This window comes from Eucalyptus grandis, chromosome 6, assembly GCF_016545825.1.
Source record: "Eucalyptus grandis isolate ANBG69807.140 chromosome 6, ASM1654582v1, whole genome shotgun sequence".
Lineage (NCBI taxonomy): Eukaryota > Viridiplantae > Streptophyta > Magnoliopsida > Myrtales > Myrtaceae > Eucalyptus > Eucalyptus grandis.
This window is the reverse complement of record NC_052617.1, coordinates 19,674,460-19,696,556: the sequence shown is the minus strand read 5'-3', so window position 1 is coordinate 19,696,556 and position 22,097 is coordinate 19,674,460. Positions and strand designations below refer to the sequence as shown.

Here is a 22,097-nt window from a genome sequence, read left to right as displayed (position 1 = left end):
TTTTTGTAGTATTTGCCCTAAACAATATTGTATGAGTGGGTCAAATTAAATTGAATAATCGGGTTCATCCTTATCAAGACCTTCAAAGTCTAATGTGGACATATCGGATGTCTGCTTGATTAGGCGGCAATACTTTATTCGATTATGCTCAACTGATTCATCTCCCAGCGACCAATGGTTTTCTCATGCCACTCATGGTTTGGAGGCCAACTGTTTGTTTATGTGCCCGTTAGCGTAGGGGTCCCTTGAGAATCTTGCGTTTTGGTCGAGCAAGGTTATGATACAAAAGTAAAGAGGAAGCCTTTGACAAGTGTAAAGGGGAGGCAATGGATGAAGACTCAATAGAGATCTGGCAACTAAGCTAATATATCATTATGTTTTGGAGAGCAAGAGGAGCAAAATTTGAGCTGTTACTATCGACTATTTTCCCACTTAGCACTTAATCATGGAATGCGCTAACAGGAGATAATTTGAAGAAAGGCTATATTTTCCTCCATCTCTGATTGGAGGGAATAATGGATTATAAGTTAAGAATGCCATCTGCATGCAAACCTAAGTTATAAAACTAAAAGTAGGTGTCGCAACCCATTAGTCAAAGGCGTGGTTGGAGAAAACTTACTCCAGCTAAAGATAGAGGCAATATTGCCTTGAGAAATTTAGGTAGTTTGTTCAAGTTAGTTAACAAGTTTCATGATAACATTGATCGTAAAGAGGAGTTATAGTACATATCAAGTACACAAATACAATGTAAAATTTACCAGGATTACTAATAACGGTTTTAAAAGTTTGAATTTGTCCAAACCAATGGTCAAGTGGTGATGGCGTGTCCTAAACCAGAGTGGTGCACCCTTAAAACTGTTCAATGAGGTGGACCCATTGAAATATGCGAAAATTTATATAGATATTACCGAGTGCTTAAAAAGAAATCTAGGGCAATTGCAAGCTAACAATATACCAAGGGCTAAAATGAAGTGACATATCAAAATCTAATGAATAGAACAGAACATGATGACATAATAGAAGAGATTGAATTCACATCCTAACTATACAATACTATGCACTAAAGGTGCACTACGAATTTTCTAATGAATTAACATAACCCAAGAAACTTTTGTTCAACTATTATAAAAGAGAATAGAACAATTGTCCAACAAGTTCTAAAACTATTATACGGTAGTCATTCAGTCATAAATATTTCAATTATGTCAAATTAGTCACAAATCTTTTGACAATTTACCAAATCAATCATTTTAGCCAATTTTGATTAGAAATTATTGACGAAGCGGTCCAGTCAGAACCGACCGTCTTTTGTGGTGTGAATGGTACTAACATGGACAATCTTCTAAAAAAATTTGAATTTCTTTTTTTTTTACCTTTAGGCCGGTGGCTAGTCTTAGATGATAGCTAGCAACTCTCCACAAGAAAGAGTCGCCTCGCCTAGCGAGTCGCCTCACCAGTAGCCGGGGTCCGTGACCCTCGCCGATCGCAATAAAGAAAAATAAAATAAAGAATCTAAAAATTCAGAAACTTTTTTAAAAATTCAAAATTTATCCACATTAGCATCAATGATTCCATATATAACGACCCGGTGTCCACATTAGCATTTCCAGCCAATATTGATAAAAAAAAAAAAAAAAAAAAAAAAAAAAAAAGACCACATTAACATATTGTTAAAAACTTATGATTAAATTGGTAAAATTGAAAAGGTTAGTACTGAATTGACATTTGCACAATAGGTTTATTACCCCTTTTTTTGTAATTTTACCAAAAGAGAATAAAAAATTGGATTATAAAAATCACATAAAAGTCACTTGCATCAAAGGAGAATTATTGAATAGTACGAAGAGCATGTAAAATTAATATATCAAGTGATGTGATAGACTATAGCTTAATATAAAGTGGATTATAATCCAGCATAATGTCAAAATTAATCCGATCATTTTATTATCCAATCTATAAATTCGATTTTTTTTTTTTTATATTCTTTTGTACTATTCGCACAATGATATGGTCAGTACAACTTCCACTGATTTTAAAGCCTTATATTCCTACCAAATATTCCCGACCGGCGACCACCACTTTCCTTCCCTTTTATGGGCTTCACACACCTTTTATTTTCTTTTAATCCTTCTGGGACCATAACATACGCGTAGAGAATCATCAGCAGGCAAGCCACGCTCTTTTTTCTCTCTTTTGCTTTTTTTCTCATTTTTTGGATTAACAAAATTCATGTCCCACTCCAGCCAGCCTTTGCAATGCACCTACCACCTCTCGAATTTACTCTCTCGAACTCAATCTCGCCCTATAAAACGACCAACCCTTTCTCTTGTTTCATCCACCAATACCATATTGTATATAATACACTGAATATATAATCATCTCCACCTCGAGCCACCTTCGTCCATGACTAGCTCCAAGCTTGTGATTGCTTCCTTGCTCATCGTTGCCTCCCTTCTTCTCCTCCAAGTCGCTGCAGCTGATGTTCAGGACTCGGTAACACTGTAAAACCCTACTCGTTATCAGTCCACTACAACTTGATTGTTTTCTTTGATGGAGTTTTCGTATCTTGCTTATTATAGACTGACCAAATGGAGATGATGTTTCTTTAATTTCCTCGTGGGAACAAAGCAGGCAAAAGGAGATGTAGCGGAGAAAACGCTTGGGTCTCGCCACCTCAAGCGGCCCTCATCTGGGTCTCTTGCGACCTAGATGGCTGCCTAGGTCGTACGACCCTTGCCGAGGGTCGCCTAAGGTCATGCAAACCTTGCTTGAGTCACACGACCCTCAGCGAAGGTCAAGCAACCTCAACTAACGGCTGCTGGAGCCAAATGTGGCTCACCGGCTTGCATGGCCTTCCGCCAACTCCGGCAAAGGGCTTGAATTCTTTTAAATAAATTTAAAAAAAAAAAAAAAAAAAATATAGTCCAAGTCCATTGTAATTTTATTTTTTTCGCCTAACACTACTCGAATCTAAAGTCCACTTGTAAAGAGTTTTTACCAAATACAATTTGCATTTCTCCAAGGATTTTGGGTTTCAGCATTTACATTACACTTAAAACTCATTTGTAAAATTGAATCTAATCACCCTCAATCCAAGACTGCCTCCATCTGTCGCAAACCATTCTCGGGAATGGCCTGATTTCAATTGGGATTCCACGAGCACGTTCTATCTAAGATCAAAGCTCTTTTCATTTCCCGAGCACCGACGCAAAAGAGGACTCTATGTATAAATGCTTAAACTCGGCCGGCAGAGGGGACCTACAATCATCTATCCCAGAGTATATAAACCGTCTTTGATTGGTTTAGGGACTTGAATCTGAATTGTTAATGCAAAAGATAACTCAGCTAAATGACAATGCAAGACTTTCATGCACCTTCTGCTTTATTGCGTACAAAGTATTGACATCGCACAGCTGCCGCATCTTTCGCACACCTTTCTTATTTGTTCACACGGAGTGCAGAATTGCGTTACAACTTAGCTTCTGATTAAAGAATTTGCACTGTCCAATCTCTTCTTCTCCTATGAAAGGGACTCATGTCAACGCGTACCCTCAAAACCACGAGCTGCTTGTGCTTTGAGACCATAGCTATCTTCCACTAGCAAAGCAAAAAAAAATCAAAGCAATGGTCGAACAGAGTTTTGGCACGTCGGATGACTCCAGAGCGCTTCTCTTTAGCTTTTTCTCTCCACCAAATGTACCTGCACGTCTGATGCATCACCAAGTGTACCAATTAGAATTTTCGTTCTCTTGCTTCGTTGCTTATGCGCCGAATATCCCCGTCCTCGCATGAAACTCACCTAGAATTACAATCCTCAACTCGATTCAGGACTCCCTATATAAGACTCCTTTGCTCTCGACGTATTGCACCATCCTACAAGAGACAAGAAAAACATACTTGACACCCTCCATTGATCACAATCATTCAAGCAGTCATGTCTCTGTCCAAGGTTTTGGCTTGTTTGCTCCTTTCCCTCCTCGTTTTCCATCTGCTGGTTGAAGCAGCTGATGCTACGGTAAATGAAATCTCCTTCCTCTCCCTCTCTCTCTCTCTCTCTCTCTCTCTCTCTCTCTCTCTCTCTCTCTCTCTCTCTCTCTCTCTCTCTCTCTCTCTCTCAACGCGTGTAATAGTTGACGAAGTTTTGTATAGTTCATACCTTGGCTAATCCCGACCTACATATGTTGTGTAGCAGGAGGTGAGCACAGATTCAGTAGAGAGTTCTGCCGCCAAAAGATAGGTGAAATCTCAATTTAAATGCTTTTAGTTATGATGGTTTTGCATAGCTACTATGTAGATTGAGAATACAATCAGCTCGGTTGATTCGAGAATCAAGAATAAACCGAGCTCTGATTCGATAATCGAGAATAAACCAGAGCTCTCATATTGTATTTGACAAATTATTTTCCCACAAATTGAAATGGTTAAATTATGGATGAATGACGTACACACAACATATGTTTTTATAGTCAGTATGACATTTTCTTTTGTATCATTAGTCCATGTTATTAGCCGCGAGCTTCTCCTTTCCAGATTGCAGAGCGGCATGCGCCGCTAGGTGCCGGTTGGCATCAAGGCAGAAGATGTGCAAGAGGGCATGCGGAACCTGTTGTGCCCGTTGCAATTGTGTGCCGCCCGGGACCTCCGGTAACGAGGACGTGTGCCCTTGCTACGCCACCATGACCACTCATGGAGGCAGACACAAGTGCCCTTGATTTAGTTAAGCATCCACTGTGGATCTTGTATCATCTTGATGGATATATGCTGCTGCAAATAAAGAATGTAATTGATTAGCGTGCGTCTCCAGTAAAATAATAAGAATGTTCCTGTGTAAACCTCAATATAATATCGAAGTCTCTGTGTGTAGAGAAACAACAATAAAGAGTATTATGCTTTTCCGTGTACCCCTCTCTCTCTCTCTCTCTCTCTCTCTCTCTCTCTCTCTCGAGTTCAAATCATCGTTTCCATGTTCTTCACGAGGGCGAGTTTTTATATTTCTATGGTAATTCGGCACATATGAAATGGGTAAACTGTTAGATAACCGTTGCTAAAAAAAAAAAAAAAAAAAACTGTTAGATAAGCAGCTATTATATCTAGGGAGGACAAGGCGGATGCTTAAAGATTCTAAATACAAATTAATCGGATGAGAATCAATAACTCGGTCAAAATTCTTAAAAAAAGATGACAAACTGTTAGTCAATATTCTTAGTTAATCCGCCAGTCAATCCACCAATAGTTAGGCCTAGATCTCTTTTTGATCCTAGTTGGATCGCCACTTTCTAAATGATTTTGCATGAAGTCTGTTCCAGATTGTTCATACCCTGGTTGGCGATTCTTTTGATGACCGTGGTTGACCAGATAAATAGCTGATTCTGCAACTCTTATCCAGCTGTCTTAATCTTTGCTTGTGTGGAGGGTATGAATTCACTCGATCCTAGAGGGAACGCGGGCCGTGAAATTTTTCGAGAAAGTACAGAAATGTCAACCGAACTCGTAACCCGATTCCCAAGAATTATTTTATGATTTTCATGCGAACGACGAAATCCCGCATGCAATGCATGACGGCGGTGTCGTCAGCCAGTTGACTTGCGAGTTGGTAGTCTCACCAAATACATATCCGTAATATATATATTTTTAAAAATAAATTAAGTATATGTGAATCAGAAAATATAAAAGTTGCTTGGATAAACATTTATAATTTGCAAGTGTTGAAGGTTTGTTATCTTCATGATTATAAGATTGTGATATGATTTTGTATATATCTTCCGACCTACTCTATCCTAACATATATATAGTTAAACTTGAATTTGTCATACTTAATATTAAAAACTTGCTGCATGGCACTTTTATTTGCCTTTAGTGATTGCCCCGTGCCATAAGTTTGCCCCATGGCAAATGTTCGACCAATAACCATTAGCTTTTTTTTATTTGTGATACCTAAATTTTAATCTCTTATTTGATTAAAATTTTAAATAAAATGGATAAAGTGCATCTTCGTATACATTTTTTCAATTGAGTTTATTTTGAACATGGTTTCTTAAATATATATTTTAATCTTATGGTTTTTTTCCATCTTTCATTAAAACTTGTTTTTTTTAAAAGTTAATCACTTTGTGATCGAGATTGAATTAGAGAACAATGTTGTATGTATCTTCCAAATCGCTTGTTTATCAGATTTACCTTAAATCGATTTAAACTTAACAACACTACTTTTGAATTTGCTTTCTAACGAGATATATTCAAACAAAAACTTGGAGCATACGCGCATGCTGCAAAGAAAAGGAGGGAATTGTTGGTGGTTAGAAGAGAAATGACATAATCGAAAAACTGTGGGTACTTGAAAATGCTAATTACAATAATCGTACGTATTCAGTTTTCATAATAGACTTCAGTTGAATTTCTTCAAGAATTGAATGTTCTTTAAAGGGAATTGCGTGAAATTTCACCAGCAAAGTTGATAAACAAGAATCCCTTTTCAATTCTCTTTTAAGCATAGTTGTATACAAGTAGCAGAGATAAGCCGGAAAAGATTGAGCAAAATTGGATTTTAAAATCTACATTTAATCTTTTTAGGAGATATAGCTTCTTTTCTGCGAAACCTCAAAACCCCAGAAATTTGATTAATACTTTAAGCTTGTACACTGCACATATTGATAAATTTGCCATGTGCTATGATTAACCAATAGGGTTAATATCACAAAAAAAAAAAAAATTCAAATTATATCCATCATGACACAAATATCCTGAATTTTTTTTTGTCACTAAAAATCTTAAACTTACCAATTGCGACATAAATACCCCGAACTTTTTTTTTTTGTCATAAAAATCCCTGAACTTATACCAATGTAACAAATATATCTTGGATGGAACTGATAGAAGTTGTACATGTCACACATGTATACATTTGGGTTTCTTTCATGACACCCAAAAAAAAAAAAAAAAAAAAAAAAATGAGGGGTATTTGTGTCACAATGGGCAAACTTAGAGTTTTCTATGACACAAAAATAAGTTTGGAGTATTTATGCCACGATTCGAGATTTTTTTTTTTTTGTAGTAAACAATATTGTATGAGTGGGTCAAATTAAATCGAATAATCAGGTTCATCCTTATCAAGACCTTCAAAGTCTAATGTGGACATATCGGATGTCTGCTTGATTAGGCGGCAATACTTTATTCGATTATGCTCAAATGATTCATCTCCCAGCGACCAATGGTTTTCTCATGCTACTCATGGTTTGGGGGCCAACTGTTTGTTTATGTGCCCGTTAGCGTAGGGGTCCCTTGAGAATCTTGCGTTTTGGTCGAGCAAGGTTATGATACAAAAAGTAAAGAGGAAGCCTCTGACAAGTGTAAAGGGGAGGCAATGGATGAAGACTCAATAGAGATCTGGCAACTAACCTAATAAATCATTATGTTTTGGAGAGCGAGAGGAGCAAAATTTGAGCTGTTACCATCGACTATTTTTCCACTTAGCACTTAATCGTGGAATGCGCTAACAGGAGATAATTTGAAGAAAGGCTATATTTTCCTCCATCTCTGATTGGAGGGAATAATGGATTATAAGTTAAGAATGCCATCCACATGCAAACCTAAGTTATAAAACTAAAAGTAGGTGTTGCAATCCATTAGTAAAAGGCAAGGTTGGAGAAAACTTACTCCAGCTAAAGATAGAGGAAATATGGCCTTGAGATATTTAGGTAGTTTGTTCAAGTTAGTTAACAAGTTTCATGATAACATTGATCGTAAAGAGGAGTTATAGTACGATTACATTGTAAAATTTAGCAGGATTACTAATAACAGTTTTAAATTTTAAATTTGTCCAAACTAATGGTCATGTGGTGATGGCGTGTCCTTAACCAAAGTGGTGCACCCTTAAAATTGTTCAATGAGGTGACCCATTGAAATATGCGAAAATTTATATAGATATTACCGAGTGCTTAAAATAAACCTAGGGCAATTGCAAGCTAATAATATACTGAGGGCTAAAATGAAGTGACATATCAAAATTCAATGAATGGAACAGAGGACGATGACATAATAGAAGAGATTGAATTCACATCCTAGCTATACAATACTATGCACTAAAGGTGCGCTAAGAATTTTCTAATGAACTAACATAACCCAAGAAACTTTGGTTCAACTCTGATAAAAGAGAATGGAAAAATTGTCCAACAAGTTCTAAAACTATTATACAGTGGTCATTCAGTCATAAATCTTTTAATTGTACCAAGTTAGTCATAAGCCTTTTTCACAATTTGCCAAATCATTCATTCCAACCAATTTTGATCTGAAATTATTGATGAGGTGGTTCAGTCAGAACTAGATGTCTTATGTGGTGTTAATGGTACTAACATTGACAATCTTTTAAAAAAAAATTAATTTCATTTTTAGTTTTTGGCCAATGACTAGTCTTAGATGATAGCTAGCAACTCTACACAAGAAAGGGTCAGTCTCACCTAGTGAGAGTTGCCTCACCCGCAGTCGGTGTGGTCGCAATAAAGAAAAAAAAATCTACAAAATTTAGAATTTTTTTTTTAAAAAATCAAATTATCCACATTAGCATCAACGGTTCCACGTAGGACAACTAGCGTCCATGTCAGCATTTCCGACCAATATTGATAAAAAAAAAAAAAGACTACATTAACATATTATTAAAAATTTATGACTAAAGTGGTAAAATTGAAAATGTTAGTACTTGTTTATTACCCCTTTTTTTTGTAATTTTAACAAAGAGATTAAAAATTGGAAATTTATGAAAGTCACATAAAAGTTACTTGCGCCAGCGAGAATTATTGGATAGTACGAAGAGCGTGTAAAATTAATATATCAAATGATGTGATAGACAGTAGCTTACTATAAAGTGGATTATAATCAAGCATAATGTCAAAATTAATGCGATCATTTTATTATCCAATCAATAAATAAGATTTCTTTTTTATATTCTTTTGTATTATTCGCACAATGATATGGTCAGTACAACTTCCAGATGATTTTAAAGCCTTTTATTCCTACCAAATATTCCCGAGCGGCGACCACCGCTTTCCTTCCCTTTTCTGGGCTTCACACACCTTTTATTTTCTTTTAATCCTTCTGGGACCATAACATACGCGTAGAGAATCATCAGCAGGCAAGCCACGCTCTTTTTCTCTCTTTTGCTTTTTTTCTCATTTTTGGATTAACAAAATTCATGTCCCACTCCAGCCAGCCTTTGCAATGCACCTACCACCTCTCGAATTTACTCTCGAACTCAATCTCGCCCTATAAATACGACCAACCCTTTCTCTTGTTTCATGCACCAATACCATATTGTATATAATACACTGAAAATATCATCATCTCCACCTCAAGCCACCTTCGTCCATGGCTAGCTCCAAGCTTGCGATCGCTTCCTTGCTCATCGTTGCCTCCTTCTTCTCCTCCAAGTCGCTGCAGCTGATGTTCAGGACTCGGTAATACTGTAAACCCTACTCGTTATCAGTCCACTACAACTTGATTGTTTCCTTTGATGGAGTTTTTTGTATCTTGCTTATTATATACTGACCAAATGGAAATGATGTTTCTTTAATTTCCTCGTGGGAACAAAGCAGGCAAAAGGAGATGTAGCGGAGAAAACGCTTCCCAAAAAGATGGGTACGTAAGAAACCCTCACGAGTCTCGCCTGCTGATCTTGTAGCGTTATTTAATTTTACTCCACTCTCATTTCATGATCCTGAAGTATAATGTGATAGATTTGAAAAACCTTCAGATTGCGGCGGAGCGTGCGCTGCACGGTGCAGATTATCATCGAGGCCGAGGCTGTGCCAGAGGGCGTGCGGCACGTGCTGCGCCCGGTGCGACTGCGTACCACCAGGCACCTCGGGCAACCTCGACGCCTGCCCTTGCTACGCCAGCCTCACCACCCACCACAACAAGCGCAAGTGCCCTTAGAAGCTGCAAATCGTTTTGGTCCGAGGGTGGCGGGCGTGTGTGTACGTGTATTTTCCCAGTCAAGGTTGTGTCGTCGCTAATAAAACACCAACATTGTACCTTAGTCATTACCTATGAGCATGTTATGCGATCAGAAGAGTAAAATTTTCCCTTCTCTATTTCACTTTCCAAAGGAGTCCATGAGAACTGTTGTGAACGATATGCATGATGCCCCCTTATCGTCAATTCTTTCTCGTGCGTTGCTGTTCTCTTTTGGTCTCGAATGTACACAAATACTCAAAACTTTCTTATCATTTCTTCCACGCGATAAATATGTCATGACTGTAGACTTCAGTTAACACGTGCAACAAGTCCACTTCACCTACATCCCGACAGAAGTTTTAGTGTAAATTTTTATTTGATTCAGGCTCCATTTGTTTCATGAACAATAAATAATTTGGAAAAAAAAATATCTAGAAATGATAGTTTGTATCACTTGAAATAAATAGTCAATGGAAAATATTTTCATTACTAATAGCAATTTATATCTTAACATTGTCATGACAATGAAAATATTTTTACTTCATTTATTTTTGCAATCAACATAATCAATCATTTATAGGAAAAAAATTTCAAATCATTCATTTTCCACAAAATAAGTAATTTATTCCCATCTGTTGATGGTGCTTTTAGGATTTCCTTCTAGTTAATATGTTGTGGCAATATCTAAAAGTGCTAATGATGGGAAAAGTGTCAAAAAAGTCCTAAATTGCATTAATGCCAATTTAATATACTTGGTACCAATTTGATTATAAAACTTTTCAAGTAGTGTTAATTTAGTCATAATCTTTTAATTTGGTGCCAATTTAGTCCTTTAAGCTCATTTTGGTTGGATTTTATTGACGTGGATGTCGACCGGCTTACATGGCACTGTTGATAGTGATGTGGACAAATTTTAATAATATTTTAATAATTTATCAATTTTTATCATTTTTTATTATTTTTTCTTTTCTTTTGTTTCTTTTTTTTCCATCTCCTTCTCCTTCCTTCCTTCTTCATCTAGATGATGCCCGGCCAGCAGACGATGGCCATAATCATTTACTTCACTACTATAATCATTTTGAGAGACCCACCTCCAATTTTCAAAATAGCAAACAGTACCTCTTTTCTTCTTGAAAAATAAATGATTTTCCATATACAAGTGGTACTGAAATCGCTCTAAATCAAGTATACTCTTACAACATTACAAAATTGGATGCATCCTGATTTGTCTGTTGATCGATATGTGTGTGTGTGTGTGTGTTTGAGCGTGTCAAGTTGAATTCCGATACAAAATCCTTCAAACTCCTGTGATTTCCAAAACAAAGCAGTCAGGGTGTGAGCGCCGAAGCATCTTTATCATAAAGGTTTCGAGCTATGAAGATCTTCCGCTCCTGCATAATGATCCTACTATTTTCTGCGATTGTTATAACATACTCAGGCCAACCTTTCCGTAAGAGTCATGTTCTTTTGCTCCAAAATGAAAACTTAAGCCAGGGTTTCTTTTTCGGTTGGTTGAATCTTGGAGGGTCTACGGTTCTCACTTGAGTACCACATCCTTCTCTAATTCAGACTCGGGTTTTAAAATTTTCTCAGGTGACTGAATCGGATACGAGAGATTCATCAACTCCAATATCACATCACAAACTTACAGGTAACATTTTCCTATCCATCCATCGGTATGACCGGTTTTATTCTCTACAGGTGAAGTAATTACTCTATGTGGAATGAATCGATGGGAATTGCAGATTGTGATTCAGCGTGCGCTTATCGTTGTTCCCTATCATCACGACCGAATTTATGCAAAAGAGCTTGCAGGACATGCTGTACCCATTGCCGGCGCGTGCCTCCCGGAACAGACGGCTATGCCAACCAGACTACCTGCGGCGGCGCTCTCAAATGTCCTTAAGCTTTTCGAAACAGACAGCCAACCGTGTTTAAAAAAATAAAAATAAAAAAACTTATAATTGGAACAATGAGAATTAAGACTTTTGAGTGTATCGAGTTTTCCCACAGGAAGAGATGATATCTACAAGTCTTATACTCTCAAACTTATTTAATCGCGTTTGGACATTTCAAGGGATGCATGATCAATCTCATTCGAGAATTCGAGAAGAGCACCTATCCTCATCGGGCCTATCAGATCACATCGTACCTAAAGCGGTAGGCACTTTGGCAACCTGCTCTACCGCATTGCATGCCACGGCACTTTATAGCGATTTCAAGTTTATGGAACAAAGAAAGAAGCAAAGGTTAAACATGATCACAGTCTTGCACCTGTGAGGATAAAAGATGAATTACGTAACGTGTGGGCCTCTCTCCCATGAAGTTTGGAATTGAGCACGGATGACTCGTCAAATGATCCTCAAATGACAAGGATACACTTCCACAAAGTGCAATAACCGGAAGCAATCACGAATAGTATGCAAAGTAAATTTTGAATAGCATGTCTCGACAAACAATGTGGACAAAACCAATCACAGCACAATAGCACGTCTCTAGAAAAAAATAGCTACACCGAACTGCAGTGCACTGCAGTGCAACCAGGAGGAGGGAAGGGAGGCAGAATATCCAATTTCCCACTTCAAGATTTCTTTTAGATGGTAAGAGGACCATCACTCTAGCTTCTCAAGTTCCCCCAATCTCTCTATAATTGCCTGCAACTCACAAGAAGAATTGCTTCAGTGACCGTTGCTTATAATTGCAGGCACTAAATGGAAAAGCATATGCTTTGTATGAAAAGCTAAATGGACCCTGTTCATGGTCCATAGTTCTATTTCCCTGCATGATCTCCAGGTCCGTAGTGTATGCATGTGCATGTGTTAGCTTTTCATGGCTGCATGGACCTGGGAGAGATTCTTTTTTGTTTTTTCCTGCCTTTTTTTGTTTTGGGTTGACAGTAGCCTTCGTTTTCATATTATGTCTCTTAAAGGTAGTGCTGGAGTTAACCAATGTATGACCCCTAGAACTCTCACCACAACCGTTTCCTCCCCCGAAAACCAAGAAGAAAAGAGAAAAACAATGGAAACACGGAGCTGATCGGAGCAATCACAAAAAAGGAACATATCTTGCCACACGCTGAAGCAGGAATTTAATCTGACAACTAGCTGTTTAAAAAAAAATCTACATAAGATGTTTACCCTCTTGCTTGTTTCTTGGATTTCACCGGCAAGGATGAATTCATCAAGTATCAGATATACCTTCACAAGGGGGAAAAAGATGAGTTGATTTCTGAAAGAAAAGAAGTTCTACAACCATGATAAACATACTGTTTAAATAGGCATCATAATTTAGTCAAGAATGACGACGAAGAACATTGTTTGGATACTTCAACTTTTTATACAAACACAATGATGCAGAACCTCATGAACCACAAGTTGACACTACACACATGATAGAGAAAATAAGCAGCATCATGATTCCTTAGTTTGCTCAGTCTATTGCAATATCCAGGAAGTTTGGCAGACTACTGACGATTTCACCCTATAATTTGGATTAAGAGAGTTCTCAACTATCCATGGAACTTCCATTTCTAATCAACTTGTGCTTTTGAGACCTTATGTGTGCTTCTTTCAAGCTAAAACCTAAAACTATTATGCACAAATCCACCATCTTTTCATAGTTACCCATTTTCAAAGCAATAACTAGAACTTCGCTGAAAACAGAAATTGACAACAGCTGGACTTGCTCAACCTTAATAGTCCTAAATGAGTCGAAGTTTCTGGTAAAAGTAAAGCATAAATCCTCAGTAGAGACAGAGAAACAGAGAAAATTTGGTTGAGTACAACAAAATGGGATAAGTTCTACCCTCGATGGAATGAAGCATCTTGAGCTTCAAGATAAATTTTAGAGTCTAGAACCCATTCAAAGTAACAAGAAAGCAACAAGCACTGATTCTGTCAGCCCGTTCCCTAAAGTAGCTGAAAAAACATATTAAATGCCATTTCATAGCTTACATCCAAATGAACCGAGAAAAATTAGTCAATTTGAGCAGCCAAATACAGCCTTAAGACAGGGTGGATTCAACAACAGATGAGACTTTTGGTGTGAAGTCAAACATGAGATGATTATTTGAAACTAAAGAAAACTAAGAAAAATAGCTCATCCACTGGAGGTTTTCCAGAAAATCCAGAAACCGAGTTTATTAACAATCGGAGAAGAAAGATGTACGTAAACCCTATATGAGAGAGCATATTTCTAGTATCCAGCTCCACTCATATTAAGACAGCAGCACCAATGTAGTATGCACAAGAAAATAGACAGCCAGACAAGATCTGACAACTATTTGATATAATCATGTTGCATACAATTGTAAGATGTGATAAAAAGCAGGTTCAGATATAAGTAGAGCCGATGTTATGGACAAACCTTATGAAAGTTGAATACCAAGTCTAGTTCACAGACATTGCTGAAGAAGTGATCCAAAATCTCTACAAATAAGTGAATGCACTCCAAGTATGCAAGCTCATTATCCGTTATGTCAACACAGAGCGAGAAAAATAGTCCAGCATATCGCCTGTAAATAACCTTGTGTGTCCGAAACTGCAATTGAAAAATCTCAATTAGACCTTCTTGTGCAACTAGGAAACACGGAACCTTTGAGTACCCAAAAAGACACTTAAAGTGATACTATAAAATCACACAATGGAATCAGAAATGTAGTTCACTGAACAATCAGATATAAAGAAAATGGTCGGATATTTGGCTATCAAATGGTGAACGGATTCCTCCTCATGCATCCTAAAAGGGAACAGAGGTATATTCCTAAAGCTTACTGCATGTCCCATCTGGATTTGCTATTGATTCAACAATGTCATCAAGAAACTCTCACATTGAAGAGATGCAGCCAGGAAAAAAAAACATTTCTGATGACTTAAAAAGCAGGGATGACTAGAACTAGAGTGGCTGAACAAAGAAGCACTCTTTTTTTGCAAGCAAACCCTCTTTCAAGTGAGGGATCGCTTCAATTGCATTTTCATAAACCAATCAGTGATCGGGCATGCTCAATCTATAAGGACACCTTAATGACTATGATGGTTTCAGGAAAACCAAGTCGCTAGAAGTTCAGCGCTCAACTTTCTCTTGGCTCCTTTCATTTCTCGTCTTCCTCTTGTTTCTTTTCCTACTTCCCCATGATCCTCCTTTGGAGCTCTCAACCTCCTAAATTCTCTTCACCAATCACCGCGACCACAACAATCAAGGAAAACGATCTATACAACACGCGCGCTCCCGGCACATTTGCACAAAAGAGCCGAACAAATTCGAGGATAAAAAAGATCGAAGACTCCTAACCTCGACGAAATTGGTGAACTTGGGATCTCTGTTGACCACCAACCGATGAACCTACAAATCCATCAAATCACGCACACAAGGAGAAGACAAAGATTAGAGCCAAGAAAAACGCCAATTTCGGCCCCTGAAGAAACGAGGAGCGAGCGAAAAATCGAGCGAAAGGGCGGGGGGATACCTCGTACTCGACCTTGTGCTTCTCGGAGTCCTCGAGGGGGACGTAGTACTTGGCGAGGCGGGTCTTGCCCTGCCGGTTCTGCAACAGTATGAATCGGATCTGGCGGAATCGAAAAAGGCAAAAGCATCAGGGAACGCACGCGATCGGAGGGACGGAAATCCAACCCAAAGCCATTAAAATTCCCGAAAGATCGGGCGACGGATCATCACCATTTTTTGCACGACGGTCGCCGGAGGAGATTCGCGGAGCGGAGAGCAGCTCGCGACGAGGAAAGGCGAGGAGGAGCGAGCGGCAGCAGCTTCAGCTTCAGCTTCAGCTTCAGATAGGGATTTCGATGGGATTTGGATGGAGCAGAGCTCGATTTGAACGTTGAAATTTTCTTGCAAATACGGTCGTCGGGCTGCTTTGATTATCGCCGGTGGCAGATTGATAGCTTAATTTTGTTTTTCCATTCTTTTTTTTCTTTTTTTTTGGCTTTTTTCTTCCCCTTTATTGCGTTGTATAACTTATAACTTTTATATTTTGGTCGTCTCTCTGTCGTTTAATGGAAAATTTAGTGATTTCGAATTTGGTAGGCGCCGGTCTTTGAGCCAAATTTTACAGTGCTCTCTACGATCAAATTGTAAAAATTGCCATAGTTGCTTTTACAAATTTTCAATAAATTAAGAATTAAAATGTTTAAATTAGTCCTAGGTACATTTTCTTCCAAATGTGTTCTTCCCATAAAGGTGTTCTCATAAAGTTGTTTTCAATATGCTTTTCGATTACAGTTTACCAACTAATTTTTTATTTTATTTTATGAATCTCTTTAGACTAGTCTTTTATATTTACTGACTTTTCTCAAATGTTGAACCATATGTAATCAAATGAAATTATTTGTTTTGAGAACAAAGCAGTATCAAATTTGATGGTGTCGGTATCACTTATGAAAGGGGTAATAAGCATTTGTTTCACCAAACAAGAAAAATAGCCAAGATGGGTGTTCATTACACAGTTTATTAATACCCATCTTTACTCATATTTAGGGTGCATTTATTTCGTTAAAAATGAATAAGTTTTGAAATATTTTTTAAAAATAATTATTTTTATTACTGACAAAAATGAATGGATTAAAATTTTTATTATTATTTTAAAATGCTAAATATCACTTATTATTAATAATGAAAATATTTTTAATTGACTAAATTTTTCGAGTTACAAGTGACTTTTATTAGTAAAATATTTTTCAAATCATTTATTTTTATTTTTATTTTTTTTTAAATGAGCCTTAATAAATTGGCAAACTCAAGTCTTACTCAATCTCCAAAGCAGTGCTTTCTTGCCTCTGCATTATACTACACAATTCTCTACTGAAGCAGAGTCTCATTCTAAGTTCAGTTCCACTTATTCACTCCACCATATTATTATTCTTCATCCAGGCATTCGACCTACCAAAAATTCCCCGTTCCAAATTTCAGTCAACTACGAATGAACAAATGCTACAATGACAAGCCAAAGCGATCAGGCCGTCCAACTCTAGAAGTCGTGCTCATAATTTGAGTTTGCAGCAGCCAAGAGAGCAGCTCCGATGCCCGACCCGTCCTTTGAATGTTCTATCACCACGTTTCTTGATAGCTCGGTCCCTAGAAGTTCTGTGACAGCACCGTGCATGTATCCTCTGTATTTGGAATAGTTCTCATACAACCCTCCATCCATGGCCACGACCGTCCTCTTTCCAAATATGAGACCCTTCGAGTCTTCTTCCATCTTCTGCAGGATTCCCACGATTCCTGCACCAGCTAACCGGCCTCCTCGCTTGGCAATGGTGTCGCAGACTTCCACAACGACTTTCCTCGCACTGAGGTTGGACTCCACCTGGTTTCCAGATTGTGAGCAAGCAATTTTAAGATTATATTAAGCATCGACTTCCTGAAGTACATATATCATAGCAAAGATAAATCACAGTTTCACAGAGGAAAAAATTTATTGTAATCACGACATATGGACAGAAGTCATCAAAAGCCCACTCAGTAACACATCTCCCAAGCCTACAGTTCATGGTACAACAGAACAAGCGCCGGTAACCAAACTCAGTCAATCAGCCTCCCAATACCATGGTTTCCACAAATGAAATCCATACATCTGCCAAGTAAATTAAAGCGAGGAAGGATAAGAGGGACCTACTCCGGCTACATCATATAGGACTGACCCCACTTTCTGCAGATCATCAGACTCGTCTTTCTGCATTGCGGATAGATCTGGTGTCCTAAGAAGTTTGAAACACACTTCAGTAATGGTGCATCAATTAATTCATTGCAGCAAAGAGTCTCGCAAAGTTCACTTCATGCAACAGAGTTTGAGTGAACAATTCTCCAAGGACATTAGATTCTCAGCTATATACTATTGTAAGTTGCAAGTTTTCTCAATATGGTGCGGTGGGATATTGGTATAAATTTCTAGATACTAATGATATACAAATTATCTGTTTGTAGTAATGATTTTGTAGTTATGACCAGTTAAGAATGATCAGTGATTACAGTCAGTGGAATGTAAAACCGTTCATCATTAAGCAAAGTACCAACAGGGCATTGGGACCTTATTTTCTCGTTATGACTCAAGGAGGGTCACTAATGCTTATAACACCAGTCAGTTCATCACTTTTACACAATGAACATCTGAACTTACCTGAGAAGAAAAGGAGTCAATAGTTTATCCGGTATAGATTTTCCAAACAGAGCACCTTCTTCAGCCATCCTCACTAGAGCTCGCCTCACAATTTCACCAAGATACATCCCAGATATCATCTTCTCATATATCTGTCATGAGATTGAAATCAAGGTGCTTACATTCCACACATCAACAAATTGCTAAATGTGAAAATACAATTGACTATTAAATCTCTTACCTGCTCACCAGGGTTAATACTCACTGCATCCATTTCTCTATCAAACTCAGTCAAAGGAAGGCCATTTGAGAATGCTCCCCATTCAGTATTGATTATCTAAATCCCACACATAATTATCAAAGGCGACACTAAGCTTCATTAACCCATTACTTATGTACAGAGAAAAGAAGTGTTATTCATACTGTTTGCCCAGGAGTAGAAACATGGCCGTCTAGCTTGGGAATAGCATCCGTCCTTTCCACATAGCAAGCATTGGTACCGGTACCCAAGATAACAGCAACCATAACATCATTGTCCCAATATCTGGCTCCAGCTAATGTTGCAACCGTATCATTCACCTGGGATTCTTCAGTTATTGGCAATCGTTCTCTAATCAAACACAATTTAAGAGATGACATGAGAAGGAGAGAGAGAAATCACATACCAGGGCAGAGACCCGCATATTTAATCCTTGTCTCTCCATCGCTTCATTCAAGCATGCAACCACATCTTTCCCAGCCTAGAAAAGGTCAGATTGTCTAAATCAAAATGGCAACAAATAAGCAAAAAGTGGCATGTGAGTATCAGCAGAAATGGCTGAAAATCTGTAGAACAAATGCACTCAACAATATATGCTGCACCGCATGGACAACTGTAGGTGCTTTTTTCAGCTTTGCAATTTTTGACTTATTGATATAATAGGAAACGCCCGATTGGGAGAGCCATTGTAACTATAGGTCCCACTAAAGTGTGGCTGCTTGACTTAAGCCAATCAATGAATCTCCAGTCGACAAAGCTTGTTTCTTGTGTATACTAAGTACAAATCGTTTCCTCCCTCCTCTAAAGTTTGTGGTGATATTGAAGATTTTAATGAAACAGACCTCACATATATCCTCAGTTTTTCCCTATTCATGAGCACTTACTCCAAACTTCCTCCTTGCACACTGTGATTTGGAGGGCGAAATCAACATGTTTCTATCACTCTCGTATAGCAGCATTTGCTGACATGCACATTTTCAGTTAAGTTACCAGCTGTACTTCTGCATCAGACATTGCTGAGAAATTGCCATACTGGCAAATTACTCTCAAGACAGGAGAATGCCATGGGAGAGGCTTATATTCAAAATGACTTCCACGATAGGATCATAAAATTCACATCTTTTCTTTTATATATAATGTTAATAAAAGCCCCTGAAACTGCAAATGTAATGCCTAATAATTGAAAATTTGTGAGCACTGGACAAACCGTGCCCGAGACTGCAAACCCCTTTGTCCATTTGATTAGTATGCCGGAGTCAATTGAAATCTGCTTCACAGGGAACGAAAACGTGAACCCTATCTCCCTCTTTCTCCCAGGCAGCAAGTGAAATTTTCCACCTTCCTTGTCTGCGAACTTCGCGAGACCAGAAGCAATGAAGTCAAAGAGTTCCTGCGAAGCGGTGACTGCTGAGGATTAGAAAGGGGGGAGCATATCCACAGACAAAATTAACTTCTCTGGCACAGATTTGTTTAGCAAACCTCCGAGGTGCCAAACATGAGCTCTTGAGGGATGGTCACTTGGTCGAATTCAGTGGCAAGTACACGATCTTCCTTCCCACCTAACTGAACTCTCAACACTCGGAAGTTCGTCCCTCCGAGATCCAGAGCATAAAACAACCCCTTCTCATTCCTTCAAAGTGCATTTTTTCATCAGGGCATATATGGAGTATACAACAGACAAATTGCTTATTATATCCAAGGGTGCATGATTGAAGCCATCTAAAAACCACCTTAAACCCAGAAAAGAATGATTAGCCAAATTAAAACCTCATTATTTTAAACTGCCACCCTGTTCATGATACTCTCAGCAGGAGAAAAAACAAGTGAAAGAACATTTACACACTAAGACATCCTCAAACACGAGAAAAGAAGGAACCCCCGTGATTTCCCTACTCAAAAACTCCAGACAGGCTCTACATTGAAGACCAGTCACGGACCCAGAAACGACACCTCAACAACCGCAGAGAAACAGCCACAGCACACAAGAAGACACCCACAAGTCAAACTCTTCAAACATACACCCATACATACTTAAAAAAACCCTCACACACATACATACATACCCGCTGGGCAAGCTGTCAACGTAACTGAGTATCATCTTGAGATCGCTCCCGCCGTCGGCGGCGAGCCCCGCGCGCATGTCGGCGGCCATGGCGTCCGCCACGCGGCGGAGGACCGGCAGAGGGGTAGCGCACTCCTTCTGCAGCTTCTTCAAGATGGGAGCCACAGAGACCAGGGGGGCGGCGGATCGGGCGGCGGTCATCCCGAACCGGGCCCCGCCGCGGCGGCCGCCCCCCGGGGATCGGCGGAGGCACGGCGATCCGACGGCCGGCGAAGCTGATGCCACCAACATTGCCCACGGCAAGATCTACGCAAGGAAGGAGAGGGAAAGAGAGAGAGAGAGACAGTTGGGACGAGAACACGACGAAGCGACCCTGAAACTATCCGACGTTACGTTGGAGAGAAAGAGACAGGAGGACATGCTGGTGCGTGCAGGCATGAGCTCTGCCTCCTTTATTTCTTATTGGTAGGAATTAGGTTGCGTAATTAATTGCCAAAAATAAGATTTTGACAACAGGGTTACTGAATTATTTACATGATCTTCTTGTTTTTCGAAGGGGGCAAAGGTTGAATTTTTAAGACGGCCCGTTGGGAGTAGCCAACAACCAAACCGGTCGTTCGTTACCTGACAGTTCCTGATGAGCTCGCAGCCGAAATAAATAAATATTGAATCGAGGTGGGAGAGCGAAGTCCTGGGTCTTTTCTTATTTTACTTGGAAAATTAAGGAAAGGAAGGGTGGAGTCCAGAGGATCAGGACAAGGATTGGGGGAGGGAGGGAGGGAGCGGGGGCGGAGGAGACGATGATGATGTCCGGATGTGGACTCGGCGATCTCCGCTTTGTTTCTTGTTCGGTGGAAGCCGCCGGGGATATGCTAATGTGCGGTCCCGTGCACGGTTGGGTTCGCTGTGGTTCTATTGACCTCGATGCCTGAGGTTCTTTTCTACCATTTTCCTCTTTCCTTTTCGCCTTTCTTTCCTTTCGGTTGACAAGGAGTTTGGGATCGATCTCACATCGAGTGAGACACCGATCCATTTTGGGCTTGGATGCAATTCATGTGAAACCTCGGTAACCTAGGCCCAAGATTGAGATCGAAGTACATGTAGTCAATGTCAAGACGACATGATCAAAATCGGGCCAATGCCAAGTGACACGATGCCAAGGCATGTCGAACTTTAAATAACCCTTTACTGAAGTCATGTGACCCTAGTGATATTGAAAAACTTAAATGAGATCTGTTCCTTTTAAGACGATTGCAAAATTCAAAATAGTTGCTTAACTAGGATAGCTTCACTAGTGGTGAGAATGGAATAAAATCCAAAACTTAAGAATCGGACAAGTAATCATCGATATTATTCCGAGTTGAGTAGGTTTCAAGTTTCAAAAATTAGAGAACTTGTTCTAATTGATAAGTTTTTAGTTTCAATTGGAACCGAATACCTAAAACAAGTCTTTATGTTTTTTTGTTCTATATCTTCATATAATCTATGGCATTCAATAGCATGTAATATAAAACCGCTAGTCTAGTCTTTCATTTCCGACAATATCTATGATTAAAATTTTTACTTTATTAATATTTCATAATTTTCATGGGTCTAAATATAAATTATGATTGATAGATTATAACAAATGGTGATCATTAAAAATATTGATTCATTGCAATCGTTTTTTAATTAAGAGTTCACATGAAACTTAGGTAGACTATGAGGTTTCAAGTTCTTAGGTA

General features: G+C 38.8%; 3 protein-coding genes and 1 non-coding gene across 4 annotated transcripts; 2 read left to right on the top strand and 2 right to left on the bottom strand.

The window, feature by feature from the left end:
• Nucleotides 1-3,821: 3,821 nt before the first annotated feature.
• Nucleotides 3,822-4,791, top strand: LOC104448840. The gene is made up of 3 exons (XR_005552288.1): nt 3,822-4,015; nt 4,193-4,237; nt 4,531-4,791. It is a non-coding gene; the product is annotated as an uncharacterized LOC104448840 (transcript).
• Nucleotides 4,792-9,391: 4,600 nt separating this feature from the next.
• On the top strand, nt 9,392-10,108 carry LOC104448839 (snakin-2). The gene is made up of 3 exons (XM_010062753.3): nt 9,392-9,446; nt 9,585-9,627; nt 9,743-10,108. The coding sequence occupies exons 2-3, from the start codon at nt 9,624-9,626 to the stop codon at nt 9,922-9,924; spliced, it is 186 nt and encodes a 61-aa protein (XP_010061055.2). The 5' UTR covers nt 9,392-9,446; nt 9,585-9,623; the 3' UTR covers nt 9,925-10,108.
• A 2,114-nt stretch (nt 10,109-12,222) lies between these two features.
• Nucleotides 12,223-15,882, bottom strand: LOC104448838 (AP-2 complex subunit sigma). Its single transcript, XM_010062751.3, has 6 exons — nt 15,619-15,882; nt 15,410-15,508; nt 15,235-15,285; nt 14,311-14,484; nt 13,083-13,142; nt 12,223-12,599 (listed from the first exon to the last, which is right to left on the bottom strand). Exons 1-6 carry the CDS (start codon nt 15,619-15,621, stop codon nt 12,558-12,560), a joined length of 429 nt encoding a protein of 142 aa, XP_010061053.2. The 5' UTR covers nt 15,622-15,882; the 3' UTR covers nt 12,223-12,557.
• An 802-nt stretch (nt 15,883-16,684) lies between these two features.
• LOC104448837 (hexokinase-2, chloroplastic) lies at nt 16,685-21,130 on the bottom strand. The gene is made up of 9 exons (XM_010062749.3): nt 20,375-21,130; nt 19,791-19,941; nt 19,519-19,701; nt 18,718-18,792; nt 18,476-18,631; nt 18,294-18,389; nt 18,074-18,204; nt 17,573-17,654; nt 16,685-17,263 (listed from the first exon to the last, which is right to left on the bottom strand). Exons 1-9 carry the CDS (start codon nt 20,662-20,664, stop codon nt 16,925-16,927), a joined length of 1,503 nt encoding a protein of 500 aa, XP_010061051.2. The 5' UTR covers nt 20,665-21,130; the 3' UTR covers nt 16,685-16,924.
• Nucleotides 21,131-22,097: the final 967 nt, after the last annotated feature.

Bases quoted from the DNA above. Each gene is read 5' to 3' on its own strand.
- LOC104448837 (XM_010062749.3), bottom strand. From the start codon at position 20,664: ATGTTGGTGGCATCAGCTTCGCCGGCCGTCGGATCGCCGTGCCTCCGC. The intron at 18,390-18,475 runs GTATGAATAACA...TGTGGGATTTAG, and splicing joins TTTCTACTCCTGGGCAAACA to ATAATCAATACTGAATGGGG. The intron at 17,264-17,572 runs GTAGGTCCCTCT...TCTGGAAACCAG, and splicing joins TCCTATATGATGTAGCCGGA to GTGGAGTCCAACCTCAGTGC.
- LOC104448838 (XM_010062751.3), bottom strand. The intron at 14,485-15,234 runs GTTAGGAGTCTT...TTTCAATTGCAG, and splicing joins AGTTCACCAATTTCGTCGAG to TTTCGGACACACAAGGTTAT. The intron at 12,600-13,082 runs GTAAACATCTTA...TGTGAGTTGCAG, and splicing joins TCCAAGAAACAAGCAAGAGG to GCAATTATAGAGAGATTGGG.